Source organism: Moschus berezovskii, chromosome 3 (assembly GCF_049115385.1).
Source record: "Moschus berezovskii isolate FMDL1 chromosome 3, NW_MosBer_1.0, whole genome shotgun sequence".
Lineage (NCBI taxonomy): Eukaryota > Metazoa > Chordata > Mammalia > Artiodactyla > Moschidae > Moschus > Moschus berezovskii.
Genome location: NC_142462.1, coordinates 105,763,934 through 105,784,852, shown reverse-complemented (window position 1 = coordinate 105,784,852; position 20,919 = coordinate 105,763,934). Strand labels below are relative to the sequence as shown.

General features: G+C 52.0%; 1 protein-coding gene across 1 annotated transcript in view; it reads left to right on the top strand.

Moving 5' to 3' along the window:
- PLXNA4 (plexin A4) overlaps positions 1-20,919 on the top strand; it is a 492,275-nt gene that overhangs the window by 445,736 nt on the left and 25,620 nt on the right. Inside the window, exons 22-25 of the mRNA XM_055421287.2 lie at positions 1,560-1,828; positions 4,783-4,849; positions 5,581-5,727; positions 10,658-10,817. Of these exons, the coding sequence (XP_055277262.2) occupies positions 1,560-1,828; positions 4,783-4,849; positions 5,581-5,727; positions 10,658-10,817 (643 nt within the window). The remainder of the gene's footprint in view (positions 1-1,559; positions 1,829-4,782; positions 4,850-5,580; positions 5,728-10,657; positions 10,818-20,919) is intronic.

Genomic DNA, 20,919 nt, shown 5'->3' with positions numbered 1-20,919 from the left:
TCGAAGGCACCTCCTATGGGTGCCCCCTGCCCCCAGTGCTTCCCTCCAGAGCAGAAGCTGTGCTTCATTTCTTAAATGAACTTTTTATTTTCACGAAAGCATAGAGACTGAAGGCTTCCCTGGTGGCTCAGACAGGAAAGAATCTGCCTGCAATGCGGGAGACCCGGGTTCGATCCCTGGGTCAGGAAGATCCCCTGGAGAAGAGAATGGCTACACTCCAGTACTCTTGCCTGGAGAATTCTGTGGACAAAGAAGCCTGGTGGGCTCGTTTTAAATTTTGTCCATGGGGTCGCAAAGAGTCAGACACGACTGACCGACTAACACACACACACACGTACGGACAGAGCAATGCACAAAATATCAGAACACAGCTCAGCGCATTTTCCCCGAGTGGACACAGCCGTCAAGCAGCACACAGACTGAGAAGCAGAACTTTACAGTCTCCAAAAGCTCCCCTGAGCCCCGCTCCAATCACAGCCACTGCCCAGAAAACCCTTTTTATTCTATTGAAGAATTTTAATTGTTTTATTTAGATCTGGGTTAAAATGGTATTATACAGTATGCCCTCTCTTCCACCTGACTTTTTTCTCTCAATATGTTTACAAATAGGCCCTTCATCCCTGTTGCCCTGAAGCACATCCTTGGATAAATGTAAGACAGTTCCTGGGGGTCTCTTATTGTTGCCCGACCTCTGGCCATTTCTGATTTGGGCATGACGCATGGTACCACCGTGCCTGACCTCATGCAGCTCAGAGCTACCGCCTCATGCCTGGCCCAGTTGATAGCTCATGTTTGCTGAGTGGATGGGACACCCTTGCACAGATCTCCCAAATGGACAGAAGATGCAGGCAGGAAGATAAAACCCTCTTCCTCCTCCTCCCCAGCATGGAGCAGGGTCTCAGAAGGAATTCCTAGGAAAACGACAAATGCTAGAGTTAGGCAGTGCTTGAGAGGCTTTGGGGCTTAAGCTTCCCCTTTTTTCAAATGAATGAACTTGGGCCCCAGAGAAGTAAAGGGACTTGCCCAAGCTTCCATGGCATGGGGGTGTTAGAGTGCCTGTGGAGCCCAGAAGTCCTGACTCTGAGGCCACTGATCTGTCAACAGGTACCCCAGAGATGGTTCAGCATCAGAAATGGGTCAGCATTAGGTCAGCCAAGGCCCAGGTTTGGTGATCCCCCAGCCAGGGGGGCAGGGATCGGAAGTCCCCACCCCCTGGAGTCACCTGGCATGACCTGGAGTCACCTGGGGCTATGATGGGGGTCTCCGGTGGTGAGGGGCCCCCTTCTCAACTCCATACTAATGATGACTTTCTCCCTGTCTCTGGAGACAGTGACCTGGCTCGTGGGCTGTGACACAGGTTAGGTAGGCACCTGGAATAGTGCCTGGCTCTAGATAAGGACTTGGTGGCATCAGCCATGTGGCCTGTCGTGAGTGAATGGGAGGTTGGGAGGCTCCACACTGTGCACGGCCAACCCCTTGGGGCATCCCTGGGGCTCGGCCTGCCTCACCCCGTTGTGGGAGGCAATCAAGGCTCCTGCACCCCTGGGTCTTCCCCGCAGGTCCCGGGCTACCGGCAGGAGCGTGTGGAGAAAGGCCTGAAGCTCTTCGCTCAGCTCATCAACAACAAGGTGTTTCTGCTGTCCTTCATCCGCACGCTGGAGTCTCAGCGCAGCTTTTCCATGCGCGATCGCGGCAACGTGGCCTCCCTCATCATGACGGTGCTGCAGAGCAAACTGGAGTATGCCACTGACGTGCTGAAGCAGCTGCTGGCTGACCTCATCGACAAGAACCTGGAGAGCAAGAACCACCCCAAGCTGCTGCTCAGGAGGTAGGATCGTGGCCCAGGGGGCCCCATCCAGCCCAGCGCACCAGCTTGGCCCTTCTGCCCCCGGGAGACCAGGGCGGGTCTCCCAGAAGCAGCCAAGTACCCCAGGGTCGCCTGGCCCTTCTGCCCTTGGGAGGCCAGGGCGGATCTCCCAGGAGCAGCCAAGTACCCCAGGGTCCAGCACTGACCTGGCCAGAGGCTGGGGTGGGCCCATGCCCTCTTAGAAGAACTTGCCCCTTGTGTTGCCTGTGACTTAACCAAGCTCATCTTCTTGCCCCACAGTTTTTCTTCTGCCCCTCTATTGACTTTTCATTCTCCTCCCTGTGCCCTTCCACTCCCCTGATTGAGCCTCTCTACCAGAATTTTTCTCTTATGGATTCTTCAGAGGTCATTTTTCCATCCCCTCACCTTTTCCATGACTGAACTTGAATTAGGAGAGATACCCCAGGGCCTCTCTGGGCAGCCATCTCACCATTTCAAGATGGCAGACTTCAGCCCCTTGTAACTCTCACTGCTGTCCAGGACCAGCAACAGACCCTTAACCCAGAGCTCGGTGGAAATGCAGACCCTCAGGTCACCCCACACTTACTGGATCAGAATCAGCATTTTAGTGAGGAACCTAGGAGATCTGAATGTGTATTAAAGTTCAAGAAGCACTGGTCTAGTCTGCATTTGAGTTCAAGGTCTTTAGTGGTGACTTGCCTGATACAACACAGCAGGTATTTCCTGGCCTCTGCGGTGGGTTCTGCCAGTTCCAGGTCCAGCTCTTGGAACCGTGGGATGCCTCGTCCTTGACACTGTTTGCAATCGCATGGTCATGTGTGCAGATGTAACCATACACCGTGGCTTTGCTGAGGAAACAGAGACCCTCTGCCTCTGTCTGTTGTTTAGTCGCTAAGTGGTGTCCAGCTCTTTTGTGACCCCATGGACTGTAGCCCACCAGGCTCCTCTGTCCATGGAATTTCCCAGGCACGAATATTGGAGTGGGTTGCCTTTCTTTCTCCAAGGGATCTTCCTGACCCAGGGATCGACCCCGTGTCTCCTGCATTGGCAGGCAGGTTCTTTGCCACTGAGGCACCAGGGGCTTCCATTCAAATTGTCCATGCACTTGAAGGCCATTTCTCCTCCAGGCTATTATTCCATTGCCTTTAGCCTTTGCATAGATGAAGTTGGAACCTGCCCACCCCACATCAAGCTATGACGTCCAGCCCTCTGCCTGGACCACCCCACTTATCACCTGCCTCTGCCTGGCCCCTGCCTTCCATCCTTGGTCTCTGAGCTGGAGGCGGGGCTTCCCGCTCAGTCCAATGGGTAGTCTTGGCTTTGTGACGTGTTTACTTCTGGCTTTTTCCAGTGGGCATTTGCCAGGCACAGCTCCAAAAGGTTGCTCCATATAGGCACAATCATACAGCTTTAGAAGCAGCAAGGTAGATCATTGTGCTTTTTGTTTTACTTTCACCATGCAGCCACCCACCAGCATAATTCTGGGGTTGCCACCGCCCGCTAGAACTCCCACCAACAACTTGCCGGCGAGGTCTCACTCGGGATCCGTGTGTCTCCTGCTCTTGTCTTCCACTGGCTCTCTCCCAGACGCCCTCTGGCTCCTGCTTTCCTGCGTCTCCCTTTCTTCTTCTTGTCCTCGGCCACCCTCCTCCTTTCAGGAGTCTTCTTTCTTCTCAGCTTCATTTAGTGCTGGCAGCTGTCCAACCGCCTTGAGAGCTGAGGTGTTAGTATCTTCTGGCAACTGCCACTTTCAGCTCTGTCCAGACGTACCTGATGGATCGCTTTCTCTCTGGAACTGGCCACACTCTTACCGCAAGTTCGAATGTAGTTTTTCTCTTAAGTGGATGCAACCAAAAGCATCCTTTAGTTGGTCATGCTGCTGTGATGTTCTCACTTCCCAAAGTTAAAAAAAAAAAAAAATGGGTTTGGGTAGTAGCATGAAAGATGCAAATTAGACTCAAGAATGAAATCACTATCATTGCAAATAAAACTCTAGAAAGGCTCCCAGGAGAAGTTCCAAAGTACATGGAAGCCTTTTAAATAGGACAATTTGGGTATCTATTGGAATGAGCTAAGATTCCAGCTCCCTGTTACTACCTACTCTGGGAGCCTGTAGCTTAGGGGATGGCCTCAGTCTAGTCTGTCTGGCCTTTGTCCATGACCCATATGCCCTGTCACCTTCTTTACCATCCCCAGCCAGATGAGCATCTCAGGGGTTTTTTTTTCTTTCCTTACTCTAAGGAACATGCCTATCTTATAAATCTCTCTAAGATGATTGTCAGTGTGATAGCTAGGAGCCATATGTGACTATTTAAATCTAAGTTAAAGTAAATAAAATGAAAAATTCCTCCTCTCCCCATTTCAAGTCCTCTATGGCTGGTGGCTACCAGGTTGGACAACACAGAAAGTGCTCTTGGACAGTTGGAAATGATGCCCTAGCATATTCTCACAGAAACTCACTGAGGAGCCTACACCTAGAAAGTTATCTCCCAGCTTGGTAGGCAAAGCTTATCTTATTAATTGTCTTAATCATTGTGATGCGTCAAGGAGTCCATGGAGCTCAGGGGTCCCCTCTTGTTGTTCAGTCCCTCAGTCGTGTCCGACCTTGCCATCATATGGACTGACGCACGCCAGGCGTCCCTGTCCTTCACTGTCTCCAGGAATTTGCTCAAACTCATGTTCACTGAGTTGATGACGCCATCCAACCATCTCATCCTATCGCCCCCTTTACCTCCTGTTTTCAATCATTCCAAGCATCAGAGTCTTTTCCAATGAGTCAGCTCTTTGCATCAGGTGGCCAAAGTATTGGAGCTTCTCCATGTATCCCTTACGGTCTTAAGATTTCTGAAAGCCTTCAGCAGCAAGATCCAAGTAGACTCGTCCTGCCCTTGAGGCCTGACCAGCCGCCTCTGTCTCTGTCTTGCTCTGTCGGGTCCCTCCGTGACTGCTGCCAGGACTGAATCGGTGGCTGAGAAGATGCTGACCAACTGGTTCACTTTCCTGCTCTACAAGTTCCTCAAGGTATGACTTGATGCGGGAGGGAATCTCTGGGCCTGCCTCAGCTTTCCCACCAGCCTGGGCGCCAACCTGCAAGCTCCCAAGTTCACAGATACCAGGACCTGGCTCCTAGAATCCCACCGAGAAATGGTATTTCCCTCATCATAGTCATGGAGGGAACAGGCTCCTGACCATCTCAGGAGACAGAGCCCCACAGTCAGGACTGGCTTGAGAGGCACGGTCCCTACTTTCTCCCAAGTGAGGGGAGATGAGCTCTAAGAAGACCCTTGCGTTCCCATTTCAAGCTGAAGACAGTTCACCCCTTCTTTTCCTCTTGCTCTCCTCCTGCCCGGGCCCCAGCTTCGGACTCACTGATGCTGACGAAGGCCCTGGGCAGGTACAGAAGCACATGTGGTAGCAGTTAAACTGCAGGTGTGACTGGGAGGCGGAAGAGCTGCTCGGCCTCCAATTACCAATTTGTAAGGAATTCACACCACCGAGGACTGACCTCTGTCCCTTGATGGGGCAGCAGAGAAAGCAGGGTGCAGGGGGGAACTGGGAGAGGGACAGACAGGGGCGTGGGGCCAGAAACATGAAGAGAGGGCTCTCGAACAGAAGTGGCAAAGAGCAAGAGGGGGAGCAGAAGCAAATCAAGACAGAGAAGTGGAAAGCAGCCCCTTGGAGAGACAGAGGCCATGGGAGGCCAGGCTCCGCACATCTGGGGTTCTCCCAGCACGGCTCTCCTCCATGTGCAGGAGTGCGCCGGGGAGCCCCTCTTCTCGCTGTTCTGCGCTATCAAGCAGCAGATGGAGAAGGGGCCCATCGATGCCATCACGGGTGAGGCCCGCTACTCTCTGAGTGAGGACAAGCTCATCCGCCAGCAGATCGACTACAAGACCCTGGTAAGCCAGCCTCCCGGCTCCTCCCCGTGACTCTGGTCCCGCCCTGGTCCTGTGCAGCCCCTGCCCGGCCCAGGGGATGCTGGGAATGCTGACAAGCCACCTCCCGGGTCCCCACTGCACAGGGCCAGCCTGGCCTTCCCCCTGTGCATGGCACCACCCCGACTTCCTCATCCCACCACCCCAGGGGACAAGTGGCTCAGACATATCTGAGCAATAGCCAGAGACCAATGTACTTCCAGGCTGGTACCCTGGATTGTAAGGTGGCAACCCCTTGCCAAGAGCTGGCTGAGTGTGAGCCCAAGGAATGATGCTTTCTCACCAGTTCTCCCGGTGGAGAGCCCACGCTTTGCAGATCAGTTCCAAACAGGTAGCAGGTAGAGTATGAAGGAGGGGAAGCCAGAAATGGTTGCTCATGGTCCCGAAGCCCACACTTGCATGACTCAGGCTGTAGGATAGGATGCTAGGCTGATCTGTTGGTTTAAGGTGTGTGTCCAGGGAACAAATGGATACCTGTATCCACCCTCAGTCAAGCTCACACTCCCTTTCCTGCTAGAAACAGTTGTTTCTAGCAAAGCTCAGCACTTGGGACCACGCGGTTTGGAACCCCAGGCAGACCTGGATTGGATCCCTGATTCCTTCTGACCAGCTGCGGGATTTGGGGCATGACTCTTAAAAAAAAAAAAATCTAAGTTTGAGGTTTTTAGCTGAAAAAATAGGATAATAACAAAACAGGGATAATGGCACTATTTACCTCCCGGAGCTGTCCAGAAGATGGAGTGTGATCAGGTGTACCAAGCCCTGAGCCCAGGATCAAAGCTCCCCACCGCTGGCTCATGTGAGACCTGTTCCTCTTTCCCCCATGACTGTCTGCTGGTGCCCACTCTCTTTCCAGGCCAGGGAGCTCACTCTTGGACTTTCCTGGGGGAGAGCTCTGATCTCCCACTAGGCCTTCTCCAGCAAAGAGGAAAGAAGGTAGAAGAAGTGAGTGAAAGAATCTCAGTCGTGTCCAACTCTTTGAAACCCCATGGACTATACAGTCCTTGGAATTTTCCAGGCCAGAACACTGGAGTGGATAGCCTTTGCCTTCTCCAGGGGATCTTCCCAACCCAGGGATCAAACCCAGGTCTCCCGCATTGCAGGCGGATTCTTTACCAGCTGAGCCACGAGGGGAGCCTGGAGTGAGAAAATGAGATAAAAGATAGCCATGGAGGGTGGTACATGCAGGCAGCGCAAGAATGGAGGTGGAAGAGACAGAAATGGACAGAGAATGTTGTTCAGTCACTAAGTTGTGTCCAATTCTTTGTGACCCCATGGACTGCAATACACCAGGCTTCCCTGCCCTTCACTGTATCCTGGAGTTTGCTCAAATTCATGTCCATTGAGTCAGTAATGCCATCCAACCATTTTATCTTCTGTCGCCCCCTTCTCCTCTTGCCCTCAATCTTTCCCAGCATCAGGGTCTTTTCCAGTGAGTCAGTTCTTCTCTTCAGGTGACCAAAGTTTTGGAGCTTCAGCATCAGTTCTTCCAATGAGTATTCAGGGTTGATTTCCTTTAGGATTGACTGGCTTTATCTCCTAGTTGTCCAAGGGACTCTCAAGAGTCTTCTCCAGCACCACAATTTGAAAACATCAATTCTTTAGCGCTCAGCCTTCTTTATCATCCAACTCTCACAATCCAGTTGGACCATAAAGAAGGACAGCGAATAGACGAGTTTAAAATGCCCTTATCAGGAGATGAGATACACAACAGCCTGAGGCAAGGCAGAACTGGGCAGAAGCCCTGAGCTGAGGATGAATCCCAGACCCTGAAGCCAGCTAGGGAGATCTCCCGGCCACTCTGAACACAGCTGGTCCTGCTGGCTGGCAGTCATGCAACCATGATGCACCTGTCCCACTCCATCTTCAGAGGGCCCTGGGGATCCCAACAGGCATCTCAATGGATCTGCCAGGATTGGCTCAATTGACAAGGCTTCGAGGCAGCCATGTCTGAGTGAGGGCCCAGCTTCCTTGCTGTCGTTGTCTGCTCCAGGGGAGAGTTAGAGTCTCTGATTAACATGGGAAAGGGAAAAGAGAAAAAACTTCCAAAAACAGAGACCTGAATAGATTTCTTAATGAGCTAAAAAAACTACTGTTGAAATGTCTCCTGCCTGGTCTCTCCCTCTCAGCTCCCTTTCTTTCCCATCTCATCAGTGGTTCCCCAATACAATGAGTTGTAACAACACTGTGTCCCCAGATTGCAGCATCCTTTATACCAGAGGCCAAACTATTAGCACAACCAGCTTGGTTGCAGATGACTTGACTTCAAGAGATTGTGAGGCAATTGGAGTGGGTCAGGGAAGCGCATTCACTGAGGCAGAAACACTTGGGGAAGAGGCACCGTGAGGGAAGGGGAAGGAAATTGCAGCCGTCTTGCCTGGAGACAAAAATGGCTGCTGGGCGATTTAATAGCCACCCTCAGGCTTGTGAGAGGAAACCCCCTCCTGTGGAAGGGGGAGCAGCCTGGTCATTGGTGAGGAGGGGTCAGGAAGAAAGTGTGTGAGCAGCGGACAGGGCTGACCAGAGAATCGAGATGAAGAGGTCAAATAAAGTCCAGGACACCCTAGAATTCAGCATGACTGGAGGAGCCCAGGGCACTGTGGGCCAACTGATGGTAACCTTGTGCTGGGCGGGAGTGAGACAGGTGCCGAGAGGCTCGGCCAGTGTCATTTGACAGTCAGATGCACCTCCTCTGTGCTGAGTGATGAATTAGATTGAACTTAGACTAGCATGCCTAGGACCCTGCTGATGGGAGTGCCCAAGAGCCTAGCTGGGAGCCTGCTAGAGTGCTAGGTGCTCACCTGGGAGCCTGCCTGAAAGCAGAGTCTTAAGCCCAGTTCTCCACCTCCCAAGTCAGAATCTGCATTTTAACAGAACCTTTTAGTAATGTGGGCTTCCCTGGCGGGTCAGATGGTAAAGAATCTGCCTGCAATGCAGGAGACCCAGGTTTGATCCCTGGGTCGGGAAGATCTCCTGGAGAAGGGAACAGCTACCCACTCCAGTATCTGGCATGGAGAATTCCATAGATAGAGGAGCCTGGTGGGCTACAGCCCACGGGGTTGTAAAGAGTCAGACACAACTGAGCAACTAACACTTTATAACCATTTTAGTGATCCCAGTCACAGGAATGTTTGAGAAGCAATGACCTAGCAGAATAAACCCCAGGCAGTTTGCTCTGAAATAGCCCAGAGGCATGGGCTTGGGGAAGGGAAATTCTGGGGGAGCTGGGGCTTGGCCTGTGACTGGGAACCCTGTCCCTCAATGGGACCACTACTGCCTCTCCAGATGCCTTGAAGCACTCCACAAAGCTGTTCCCGTGGGGCCAGCTCCCATGAACTCCAGGGGCAAGCAGAAATGTTGAGAGGGGACGGGGGAGGATGCAAACTCAGGTGGCAGCCTCTGCCTCGTGGTCTCGCAGCCCGGATAAAGCTGTGATGTTGCGTGGGGAGATCAACTTCCCCCCTCCCAAGTGGCCCAGAGCACAGGAACCCAGAGCAGCACAGAGCAGCACAGATGGCCAGGCTGTGCTTGACCACTGAGGGGGCCCGGAGGGGGGCCCAGAAGGCTCTTGGAAGGGAATGGTTTGGAGAGCGCACGCAGGAGGGGTGCGTGGTCCAGAGTTCCTTCCACCGTTGTTTTCAATTTAAGACATTTTGAGGGTGAGAGTTTGGTTTTATAGATTTAGGAGGTTTTCTTCTTCTTAATGGAATAAGCATGTTCTGGTTTGAGCTCACAGCAGTTTGGTCGCTAATGAAAGGCAGGCGTCCAGGGGCCAGGGCTCTGATTGCCGCCACATGGAGCACAAGGGGGGTTGGGGGAGGAAGGCTGTTGTCTGAATCTGTGAACCAGACATGCAGTTGGGAAATGGTTGCGGGTGGCGGGCAGGGGGTGAGGGGAGGTATGCGGTGAAAGTTCTGAGACGGAAATGCACAAAGGGCACAGGTCACAGGGTCAGGCAGAGGGTGCAGGAGCCCAGAATGGCAACTTGACAGCACCTGTGACCCACAGCACCCAGCCCAACCAGCTCTGGTTCCCCCCAGCCCCCCTAAAAGTATTCTGCAGTCTCACCATGTAGAGAGAGCCCACGCAGAGAACAGCAAGAGATTCAAAGCTGTTAGAAATGGTCCAGAACATTTTAAAGGAAAAAGTATAGCTTGGTGATTTAGGCAATGTCCTGACTTACCCAACTAGTTCCAAAAAGAGAACTTAAGTCCTGGGCCAGAGTGGCCTCCTCCCCTAACACCAGGTTTCAGGTTCGGAGCCAGGACGGGCTTGCGGGTGGCCTGAACCTGCAGTTTTTATAGGGCGTCTTTTTATTTTTTAAAGATCACATTAAGCTTCTTACAGATTCTCCAACCTCCAATCAGCCTGGAACCTGCACAAAAATCAAAGCATATGAAATCTTTGGAGAAAGGAGCCAGCTTCCCAACAGAGTGTGAGAGACAGTGATGAGAAAGACAGACTGACACACAGGGCTGGGGCAGGGGTCTCAGAGGTGGGTGAGGGTCTGACGGGTGTACATGGAGATGGTGCCGAGTGCATGTGTGTGAGACAGTGGGGCATGCAGTAGTGTCCATTCTCAGACACATTGCCCCTCACTGCCTCCTCCTGCTTGGACATCGCTCCCTTTGATAAATCAGAGTTTCAATCGAGTCTGTTGTGGCGAGGAATTAAATATGCAGCTCCTATTCCTGCAGTGACGCTGAAGCCGTGGTACCTTCCTGTTGCTTGTGGGGATGGGAAGGGAAGAGGGCTTAGCTGGGGTCACCCTACCCTACTCCAGTCCTACCCACAGAGATGGGAGCCCTTCAGGAGAGGACCTCAGGCTGCTGCTGGCAATCCCTGGGCCCTCCATGCTGCCCTCCCCACATGCCTCCTCTCTCTACTCCACCAGGTCCTGAGTTGTGTCAACCCTGACAATGCCAATAGTCCCGAGGTCCCAGTGAAGATCCTCAACTGTGACACCATTACTCAGGTCAAGGAGAAGATTCTGGATGCCATCTTCAAGAACGTGCCCTGCTCCCACCGGCCCAAAGCTGCAGACATGGACCTAGGTGAGTAAGCGGCCCACCCAGGAGGCTGTCCTGTGACTGGTCAGAAGCCCCTCCTACCCACCAGTGGAGCCAGGGTGCACAGAGCAGGTATGCATGGCCCCCGGGAGCCCAGGGGCTGCCTCTTCATGGCCACTTAGTGAGAAATAAGCAGAGAGGGGGCCACAGTCTGCTGGCGATCTGACTGCCTCTGGGGTCTTTTGAGCAGTGGAGGTGTCATGTCTGCAGCGAAGAAGATTTAGTCTCAATCCACATGGCCCAAGGTCTTGCTACCACCTTCTCTGTGCCCCCAGGCCTTTCCCTTTGCCTCTGTGCTGTGCCTCTAATTTTTGCTGACGACCAAAAGCAGGAGGGATCTGGGTCAGTGATGGAGGAAGGATAGAGAAAAATGAGATATGACAGTCTACTGTGGAGCAGGGTGACATTTTATTTGAATGTTCCATGAATAGATCGCATAGCCTATATAAACAAGGGCTTGCCACTTAGGGCCAGCTGAACTTAGATCCAGTTACAGCTTGCCTGAGTGTTTAATAAGACACTCAGAGACCTGAGGAAATCCTAGTGGGGAGCCCTAGGCTCCAAAGAGGCCAGGGCTGAAGAGAGGCAGTTTGGCATCATGGATCAGCATCACACCTGCCTGAGTTTAGGTCCTGGTTCCACTGAGTTCTGTGTAACCTTGGTCTAGTTACTTAACCTTTCTGTGCCTTAGTTTCCTTGCCTATAAAATGGAGATAAATAATAGTGCCTGCCTCATTGTAAGAATGAAAGGAGAGGATGCATTTCGAAGCCTTTAATGCACTGCCTGGTCCATAGTACCTCCCAGGAAGTATTGGCCACTATTATTTCTGATTATGAAGATAATACTGGTGAGGAAATGGTATGTGTCTGTTTGTTGATCCTGGGCATGGAGGGAAAGGTGTTTATGTGTGTACATGGTTGAGTCTGGAAATTCATGGCAACATAGAGGGAAGAAGACCTCCAGAGGCCCCTAATGCATCCATCTGGCCTCTAAGCTGGCTTCAGCTAAGCCATCCAAGGCAGATGGGCATCTGTGCTATTTTCTAAAATCCACAGGGAATTTTCATCCCCTCCCACTGCCTCGCCACCCCCTCCCCAAATTCTGATACCTAAAGACTCAGGATCAGGAAGTTCACTCACCTCAATTCTTACTGCTTCCTTCCCCGCCCCCTCACCTCTCCTCTTGATTAGCTCTTGGCAGGATGTGTTTGGCCCTGTGCCCAGAGTTTGGCAGCCCAGAGAGAGAGACTGGCCGAGCACATTCTCCCCTTCCCTTTGGAGCTGTCTCTGTGTATGTTTCTGGGACAAGGAGGAAGCATCTGTGAGATCCTCAGAGTAAGGGTACCAGGCGAGTGTGTCCCCAGCGCTGGTCCCTAGAGTTGGAGTGGCCATTTGTGTCTGTGTGGTGGGGGAGTCTATCACCAGGAAGATCCCACAGACTGATGGAGTCAAAGGCTCAGTTACAGAACCAGTGGGAGAAAAGATAGTGCCAGGGAAGGAAGACCCCCATGTCCCTACCCCCAAGCAATTAAGCGGGCTGATCAACCATGGTTCTGCCAGAGAGAACTGAGTTTACTACAGTCACCAGGTAGTACTCACCATGTCTTATATTCATCTGTGAGAGCCATGGCTTGTCAAAGTCCTCACCTGAAATATGGGTGGGAGGAGAGCCCTGGCCTACCTGGACCAAGAGGAGGAACTATTACAAGAACCTTTATCTTCATGCTGGAAGGTGAGTTTCAAAAGCTTGTGCCTTAGTTTAGAACATGGCGAGAACTCACTGGGTGTGTGCATACAGAACTGTGTACTTCTGGTGTTTGGGAATGGGCTGACCTCCCATGGAGAAGAGAGACCATGTCAAGGCTGGTTGATAGATATTGTTCAGGATCAACCGTCCCCACCTGGAAGCCACACACCCAAAACTTAGGAGGGGGAGGGGCTGCTTTTAACTTTAGAATGTTTGTTGGGTACAAGTCCAGCAAAGCAGATTGTTGATGAAAGGATGTAATGAATCTGGAATGGAGACAGCAGTATTCAAAGCAGCCATGGCCACTTCCTGCCATCCACTGACATCCACTTCCTGCTATCTACTTCCTGTTGTCCACTTCCTGCCATCCACCATGAGTGAAGGAAGCCTGAGGGCTATGCAGCAAACAGGGCCCATCCAAGAGTTGCTACTCATTCAAGCTAGAGGCTGCTCAGGCCAGGGGCATGGTGCTCACCAGGTCCCAGGAGGGCAAAGGAGCCATCTTTCTCATCACAGGAGCTGCTGGGAGGATGCAGGATCGCTGGATGGACAAGCCCTCACAGAAGGCAGGGTAAAGGGGAGAAAACAAAGGAAGGAGACAATTTGAGCATCTAAGGCCTTGTCCTCCTGAGGAAGTGGCGTCATACTGAACTTCTCACAGAGGCCTCCCATGATGGATGCTCTTCTGAGGAATTTCCTTCTTTTCTATTAAGTGCAGGGTCTGGAGCTGTCCCCGCAACTCTGGTCTTCTCTCTACGAAAGCCAGATTCCATAACAAATAAAACAGGGCCTCCTCAGAGACCCAAATGCTTCTTCCACAAGATTTGCTTCCACTCAGTTGCATGGTCCCCATGGGGAGAGAGAGGCAAGGCAAGTTTTTCCCATTGTGTAGGTGAAAGTGCCTTGAAAGCCTGAAAGCGGTTTACAAATATAAGGTGAGACTGTTATCAAAAATTCGTCTGTGCCAAAGGGACATAAGGGGTCCCTGATGGCTCAGCGGTAAAGAATCTGCCTTCCATGCAGGAGATGCAGGCAGGAGACATGAGTGTGATCCCTGGGTTGGGAAGATCCCCTGGAGAAAGGAAATGGCAACCTTCTCCAGTATTCTTGCCTGGAAAATCCCAATTCATGGGGTCATAAAAGAGTCAGACGCAACTGGCCGACTAAACGACAGCAACGAAGGGACACATAGCATGTAGGCACAGAGAAGTCTCTGGGCACATGCATTGGAGGCAAGACAGCCAAGCATACCCCTCCACCTCATTTCCTCCTTGCTACCTCTTTCCATAACTGAGGGCATCGGGCAAAGACTGCCCTCCCCCTCCTGGCAGGGCATGGACATCTGTCCCAGGCCAGCTTAGAAGGAAGCAAAGACATTTTAAACCACCTCTGTAATTACCCTAAGTACATCCAGCCCCAACCCCTTCCCCTGCCTTTCATCATCACTGTGGCACCTGGCCTGGCCTAGTCCCCCATTCCCAACACTTCTGTTCATTGTTCCTGGGACTGAAGGTCTCCTATCCTGCCCACTCCACCAGCTTCTCCAGGCATTGAGGAGCCAAGGTGGGGAACTGTATTAGCCAGTGTTCTCCAGAGAAACAGGACCAATGGGATGGGGTATGTTTATTTAGAGAAAGGCTTATTTGAAGGAATTGGTTCATGCACTTATGGAGGATTTCATTAATAATGGACCAAGAGGAATGTGTTTGGGCTGGCATAATGGATTACCATAGCCTGCTTGACTTATAAACAACAGAAAATAATTTCTCACAATTCTGGCAGCTGAGAAGTCCAAGATCAAGGTGTCAGCAGATTTTAGTGTCCAGTGAGAACCCACTTCCTGGTTCAAAGATGGCCATCCTCTTATTGGGACTATATGTGACAGAAAGTGGGCAAGAAAACATGTGCTCAGTTGCTCAATCATGTCCAACTCTTTGTAGCCCCGTGAACTGTAGCCCGGCAGGCTCCTCTGTTCATGGGATTTTCCAGGCAAGAGTTCTGGAGTGGGTTGCCATTTTCTTCTCCAGGGAGCATTCTGGGATCCTCTTTACAAGGTCACTAATCCCATTCATGAGGGCTCCACCCTTATGACCTCAGGCACCCTCCAAAGGCCCCACCTCTAAATGCCATCTCATTGAGGGTTAGGAGTCAACATATGAATTCTGGGGGGATACAAACATTCAGGGTCTCGTGTGAAGGCTGTTAAGTCCAAAATCTATAGGGAAAGCCAGCAGGCTGGAGACCCAGGGAAGACCCATGTTACAGTTCAAGTCCAAAGGCATCTGCTGCAGAATTCCCTCCTGCTCAGGGGAGGTCAGTCTTTTGTTCTACTCAGGCCTTCACCTAATTAGAAGAGGTCCACCTACATTATGGAGGGCAATTCACTTTACTCAAAGCCAGCCAATTTAAATATTAATGTCATCCAAAAACACCCTCACAGAAACAGCCAGAATAATTTTTAACCAGCTATCTGAGTGGGCACTGTGGCCCAGACAATTTGACATATGATAGAACTAACCATTGTAAGAGTCAAAGCGAAGGACACAGAACCTGCCTTTCTTTCAGTCTCTTGGAATCTAGGGAAGGGAAGATATCCCAGGGCAGGAGTTAAGGACTATGCTGGGGCCAGCGGGGCCTTGGGAGCTTTGAAAGCACAGTGCTAGGGCTCCCTGCTTTGTTATATGTGAGGCTGTCCTTGCCAAGTTGATGTCCCTTTCCACCCACAGGTATTGGATATAGGTAGTCCACTATACCGACTTCAGCGGTGGCTCAGTGATAAAGAATCTGCCTGCCAATGTAGGATCCCTGGGTCGGGAAGATCTCCTGGAGAGGTCATGGCAACCTGCTCCAGTATTCTTGCTGGGAAATCCCACGGACAGAGGATCCTGGTGGGCTACTGTCCATAGGGTCACAGAGTCGGGCATGACTGAGCAACTAAATAAACCAGAACCCTGTTACACCACCAAACTTCTCAACCAGCGTCTCATAAGAGCCTGCGCTGGGGAAATGCCCAGCGCAGAGGGAGCCACACGGCTAGGAGTTCCTCACTTCTTGGCACAGTAGAAGGAGGCTGGACACTGCTGTTTCTGAGCCAAGGGACTCTGTCTCCTCCCTTCATTCCCCAGAGGACATAATTGATGCCGTTCTGTTCCTCTGCACAGGAGGAGACTCTGTAGCTCAGAGAGGCACAGAGCCTGGGCCCTGGTCACACAGCAGGAAGTGAAGAGAACAACCACTGCCTTCCCACACAAGCTCCTCCACAGGCCATGACCTCCCAGTTCCCCTGGTTTAATGCAAATGCCCCATCAATAGCCCCGGAACTCCACCACCCCTTCTGTCTGAAAGGGTATATTTTTTCAAATAAGTAATTCCTGTATGCAACAAAAAGATACACTATCTTCTGAGTGAAATATAAAGAGTTCACAGCAGCTGTCGCCCCAGTTTGCATTTTTCTCTGCACCTGATGGGAAGGACAGATAAAGATAATGGGATTTTTTTTTCTTTTTTATTTCACCTCCTTCTCTCCCTGGAAGGTGGAAGTATAACAAATTGGATTGTGAGTGTGTCTGTCCTTTGTGCTTGGAGCCTGGAGTAGGACAGGAGGCTGCAGGCAGAGCTGTGAAGAGGTCAGAGCCAGCAATTTGCCCTTGGTGATGTGCATATAATACCTGGGTCACCTTTCCTACCTCTGTGACCTTTCCTCCTTCCAGCCACCCATCCCTTGCCTCTTAACTCTTCTTTGACACAGCACAGCATGGCACACCACCCTGGAGCACCACCAGAGCCTCCATATTATTCCATGTTCAAGAATATCCATTAAGCTCTAACTCACCTCTCTTAAATCGACTAGCAGAGCACAGCCCGCTTTTTCCTTTAGCTCTCCAGACTTCCCCAAAGCGACAACTAGCTGGTGCACTGCACTTTACAGTTTGCAAAGACCTAGGGCTTGAAAGTAGACGACGCTGTTCAATTTAAGGATTTCTTCTTTTAAACATGACATTTCCTAGTTCACTTATTTTATATTTTAGAACTTGCTCTCACCATAAAATTATTCCTCTTTTAACAAATCATATTTAGCTGCCCCCCCCCAATTCCTGAGTCAATTTCCCAACTATTTGCATTGACACTGGTTCTGTTCTGGCCTCTGCCCCCTCTTCTCCGAAGCTGCTCCCTCCCACAGTTCGGAGTAGCTGGGTGCCGAGGGCATCCAGGCTCCCTGCCAGGTGTTCTCCTTGGGGCTCACCTGCAGACAGGTGTGCAGCAGTAGAGTTGTGTCTCCTCCTCTAGCCTTCTGCTCGGGACCTGGTTTGGGATCTAGAGAGGGCCCTGTGCAGGCTGGCGTGTGCGCCTGCTGAGACCCTGCTCAGCACCCGGCAGTGAAGAAAGGCAGCCTGGGGTGGGAGCGCAGGCAGCTAGTTCTGAAGTTGGTTCCCTGTGGATCAGAAACGTTGACTCAGCCAGTTCTAACCAGGCTGGTGGGCACCTCCTTCATCCCTCCAGCTCACCCCCTCCTAAAGCTTCCTGTCATGGGTCTGAGGAGAGAGGCTGATGCAAAGACTGGACTGGGGGCCGGGGCAGGCAGAGTTTGGTGGCTGCAGAGCCTTAGGGGGTGAAATGAGGCACTTGTGTGAGTGTGTGCGTGCGTGTGACTATGCATGTGTGTGCATGTACATGCGTGTGCACTCATCTGCATGCACACCATGAGGCCCTGAGCTAGTGAGGGGATCGTGCTTCCCAGGGGTTTTCCCTCTCCGAGTGATGCCTGCTGGTGGTGGGGGACCTTTCAGGAGCCAGACCAGTGATGTACTGGTGCCAGTACTGGGTGTTTCCTCCATTGGCCTGCAGCTAAACCCCACCTTTCTCTACACTTCAGCTCCCTACTATTCCTCCAGACACCTTCTTAGAAATGTGGGGGCACCCCATGCTGCTCCCACCCCTTCTTCTCCAAAAACCTCCAGGTACCATCCTATCTCCTGAGCGTCCTACCCCACCCCACCCCTGCCTTTGGCTAGGTCCTCCCCTTCTTGGGCAGGGCTCCCCCCACCCCTTTTCATCCACCCCCATCTCTGGTTTTCCAGCTCAACCCTAGATGCCTTAGACACTAGACTAAGATATTAGTAAAGTAATGGTAGTCCAGACCTTTCTTAACTCAGTTCCACACTTCCTTCCTTCCCACAAGGACTCATCCTCATGGATCCCTAGAAGTGTCACAGAAGTGGCACCTGTGGACCAGAACACCTCCCCGCCCCCGCCCCCAATACCCCTCCACCCTCCCCCTTTCCTGGATCTGTGCACCTTTGTTTTCCTGCATAACTTTCCACACAGAGGCCTTCAGGGGTCAGGGCTTTCGTGTTAGGAAGTTTTCTTGCTTACCTGTGTAATGTTCTGCCAGCACAGTACCTAGCACACATGGGCACTCAGTTTTGAGTGAGTGAGGCTAGAGCTCTGACTTCCTGGATGTGGATTCTCACCACGGTGGCCGTAGGAGATGCCTCCTGTGTCCTAGTCCGGGGGGAGCAGGGAGATGACCTGGTCCAGCATGGGCATGGTGATGAGTCCCTGTCTCAGGATTCACCGGGATCATCACCGAGCTCACATCGTTTGGTGCCTTGAGGCATTTTGCAGTCTCACTGTGCCCCGTGGGCAGGCGAAGCTATCCGGGCAGCTGGGCATTCATCTAGAGGACACTGGCCATTGGCCCAGCTGTCACTTTGCCCCTTGGCTGTTCTAACAGGGTCACCTGGTTCACAGAAAGGTGTGGACACAAAAGAGAGATATTTTTAGTGCTGTTTTCATAGGCAAGACAGAAGGAGCCTATTTGGTGGAAAGAATGCTGAACCTGGGATGAGGAGACCTGGATACTGTTGATTTCCATTACTGTTATTAGGACTAAGCCTATGTTGAATATGCAGAAGTACGCAGAGCACAAAATTAGATATGCCCTTGCTCGGGGGCCTCGTGACCTGGCCAGCCACCCACACAGACAAGGACACCAGACCTGAAGACTGCAGGTCTGCCTTTCCCTCAACTGGCCCACCCCGCCCTTGGGGCTCTCTACCACTGGGTAGGGATGAGGGTTCATGAAGCCAGTCATGCAGTTTGTGGGCTGGACTCGTCCTGGGACAGAGGGAAGCCAGCAGCTTTGATCTTTGACCTTGGCTGTTCCTGGTCCCAGTGTGAGCTCCACGGCCCCTACCTCTGTCAAGAGCAGGTCTTGAAGGAGCACAGGAGCATTCCAGAAAGTAGAGCCTACCCTGTTTGATTTTTCTTGAGATGCCCCATGGTGAGTCTGGGGAAAGAGAGGCCTCAGCTGGTTTGGATATGGGGTTTCAGAAAAGGAAGGAAAAGAGTGACATGGAAATAACATGAGTTCAGGCCACAGGTGAGCTTAAGGACCCTGGGCAGAGAAGAGTGAGACTGAGGGATGGGTTCAGCCCACTTATGTCACTTGGTGCCAGGGACTCCCTGCCCTCAGGTTTCATCCACACTCTTCCATTCTGGGTCAGCTGGGCAGGCCACCCACGGCCTCTCTTCTTCCCTGCACGTCCCAGGGATGGAGCTGCCAACGCTGGGCTCCCATAGTTCTGGGGTTCATTCTTCAGGATTTGTTTGGAGATGGAACAGAGGTTTTTACTTTTTTACCTTTCTGATATTTCAGGGAAAAAAAGCACATAGCATCTTTCCTGTAGGAGGAAAATAAAATAACGGGCTTAAGAGATCTAAGAGAGCTTCCCTCATGGCTCAAACAGTAAAGAGTCTGCCTGCAATGCAGGAGACCTAGCTTCAGTCCCTTGGTCGGGATCTCCTGGAGAAGGCACTGGCTACCCACTCCAGTATTCTTGCCTGGAGAATTCCATGGACAGAGAAGACTGGTGGGCTACAGTCCATGGGATCACAAAGAGGTCAGACAGGACTGAGCAACTGACACTTCACTTCACTCGAGAGATCTGAAAGCAGGACTAAGTGTTCTCCAGCTTTCTATCATCATATTGGCATTTGGAGGAACATTCTTAACTTTTTGAGATAATTGCCAAAAAGACAATAGCCATTGCCTCCCTGTGCCCGCTGGCACCCCACCAGAGGCAGGGGCCGGGGCTGGCAGGACCAACGGACAGGACACCTCTTCTGACAGCCCCTAAACGTGTGACTAAGCACTCACATCAGTGATGAGCAGGCTTCCTGCTGCCCTTGACTATCCTGCTGCCCACTGCATATCATCACTGACCACACGCCTCAGCCAGTGTGGAAGGCATGTAACCCCATCTGCATGGACTTGATTTTGTGGAGGTGGAAGTGCTGTGTCCCACTGGGATTCCTGGAGCTCAGAGTCTGGGGTTGAGGGGAGACAGCTACCCACCAGCATCCCAGTGTGGCCACAGCCCAAGTTCCAGTCCAGCCATCACTGTCCACACTCCCAACACTTGAGTGGCTCACACACGTGGTGGGCACCACGCTACAGCGCTCCAAGTTGCAGTGACCTCCAGGTCTGCCTTCTGAACCTGCTTCTTTAATCTCCCAGTTGTAAAACTGGAAGAACGAGTGATAGTTATTCCAGAGAACTTTCACTTTGGTGGTGAATGTAACCAGCTGAGCTTCTGGAGGTCAGCTCTACCTTTGTCCCAGGTTCCAACAGCTCGGCTCACAGTTGACCTGTAGCTTGCTGTCTGCCCACCGTGGAGCAGCAACCCACGGGCAGAAAATCCTTTCCCTGCTTGGAAAATAAGGCACTACTTACTCTTTCTCCGCTTCATCTATTCATCTATTTCACTCTTTTCACTTATGTATTATTCGTGTAATAAATACTCATCAGGTACTTACTGTGTCCCAGGTGCTGGGCTAGCCCTGCTTGTGGGCATCTGGCAGCATCAGTTTTGTACTCCCAAGGACAAGCCATCATCCCTTGGCTGCCCTGGGTGGGGGAGGATGGCCACACTCTGCCCTACATTTTTTCAGTCAAGAGCAGAGAGGCAGACTGACTTTGATTTGCTTACATAATTGCTGGACACGATTCAGAGCCAGGGCTGCTGCATAGGGCCGCACAGGCTGCGCACTGCACAACTTCAGGGCAGTTGTATAGCAAGGAATTCTGCATCCAGCTCCAGAATTAAGTCACCAGCTGTCACTGCTTGGTCCCCCAGGTGTTTTGAGTTGTTCACATCCCCCTGAGAGGTGCTGCAGAGCCATCGGCAAGGGAGCCGGTGCACACCAGCAAGCTGGCCCTCGGTGGGTACCTCCCCCACTTAATCCTGGCCAGTCCCACGGCCTCTTCAGTGAAGCGCAGTCCTCCTCCCGTGGGCCTGGCCAGGAGACTTAGTGCCCAGAGCTGGGCCCCTGTTCCTC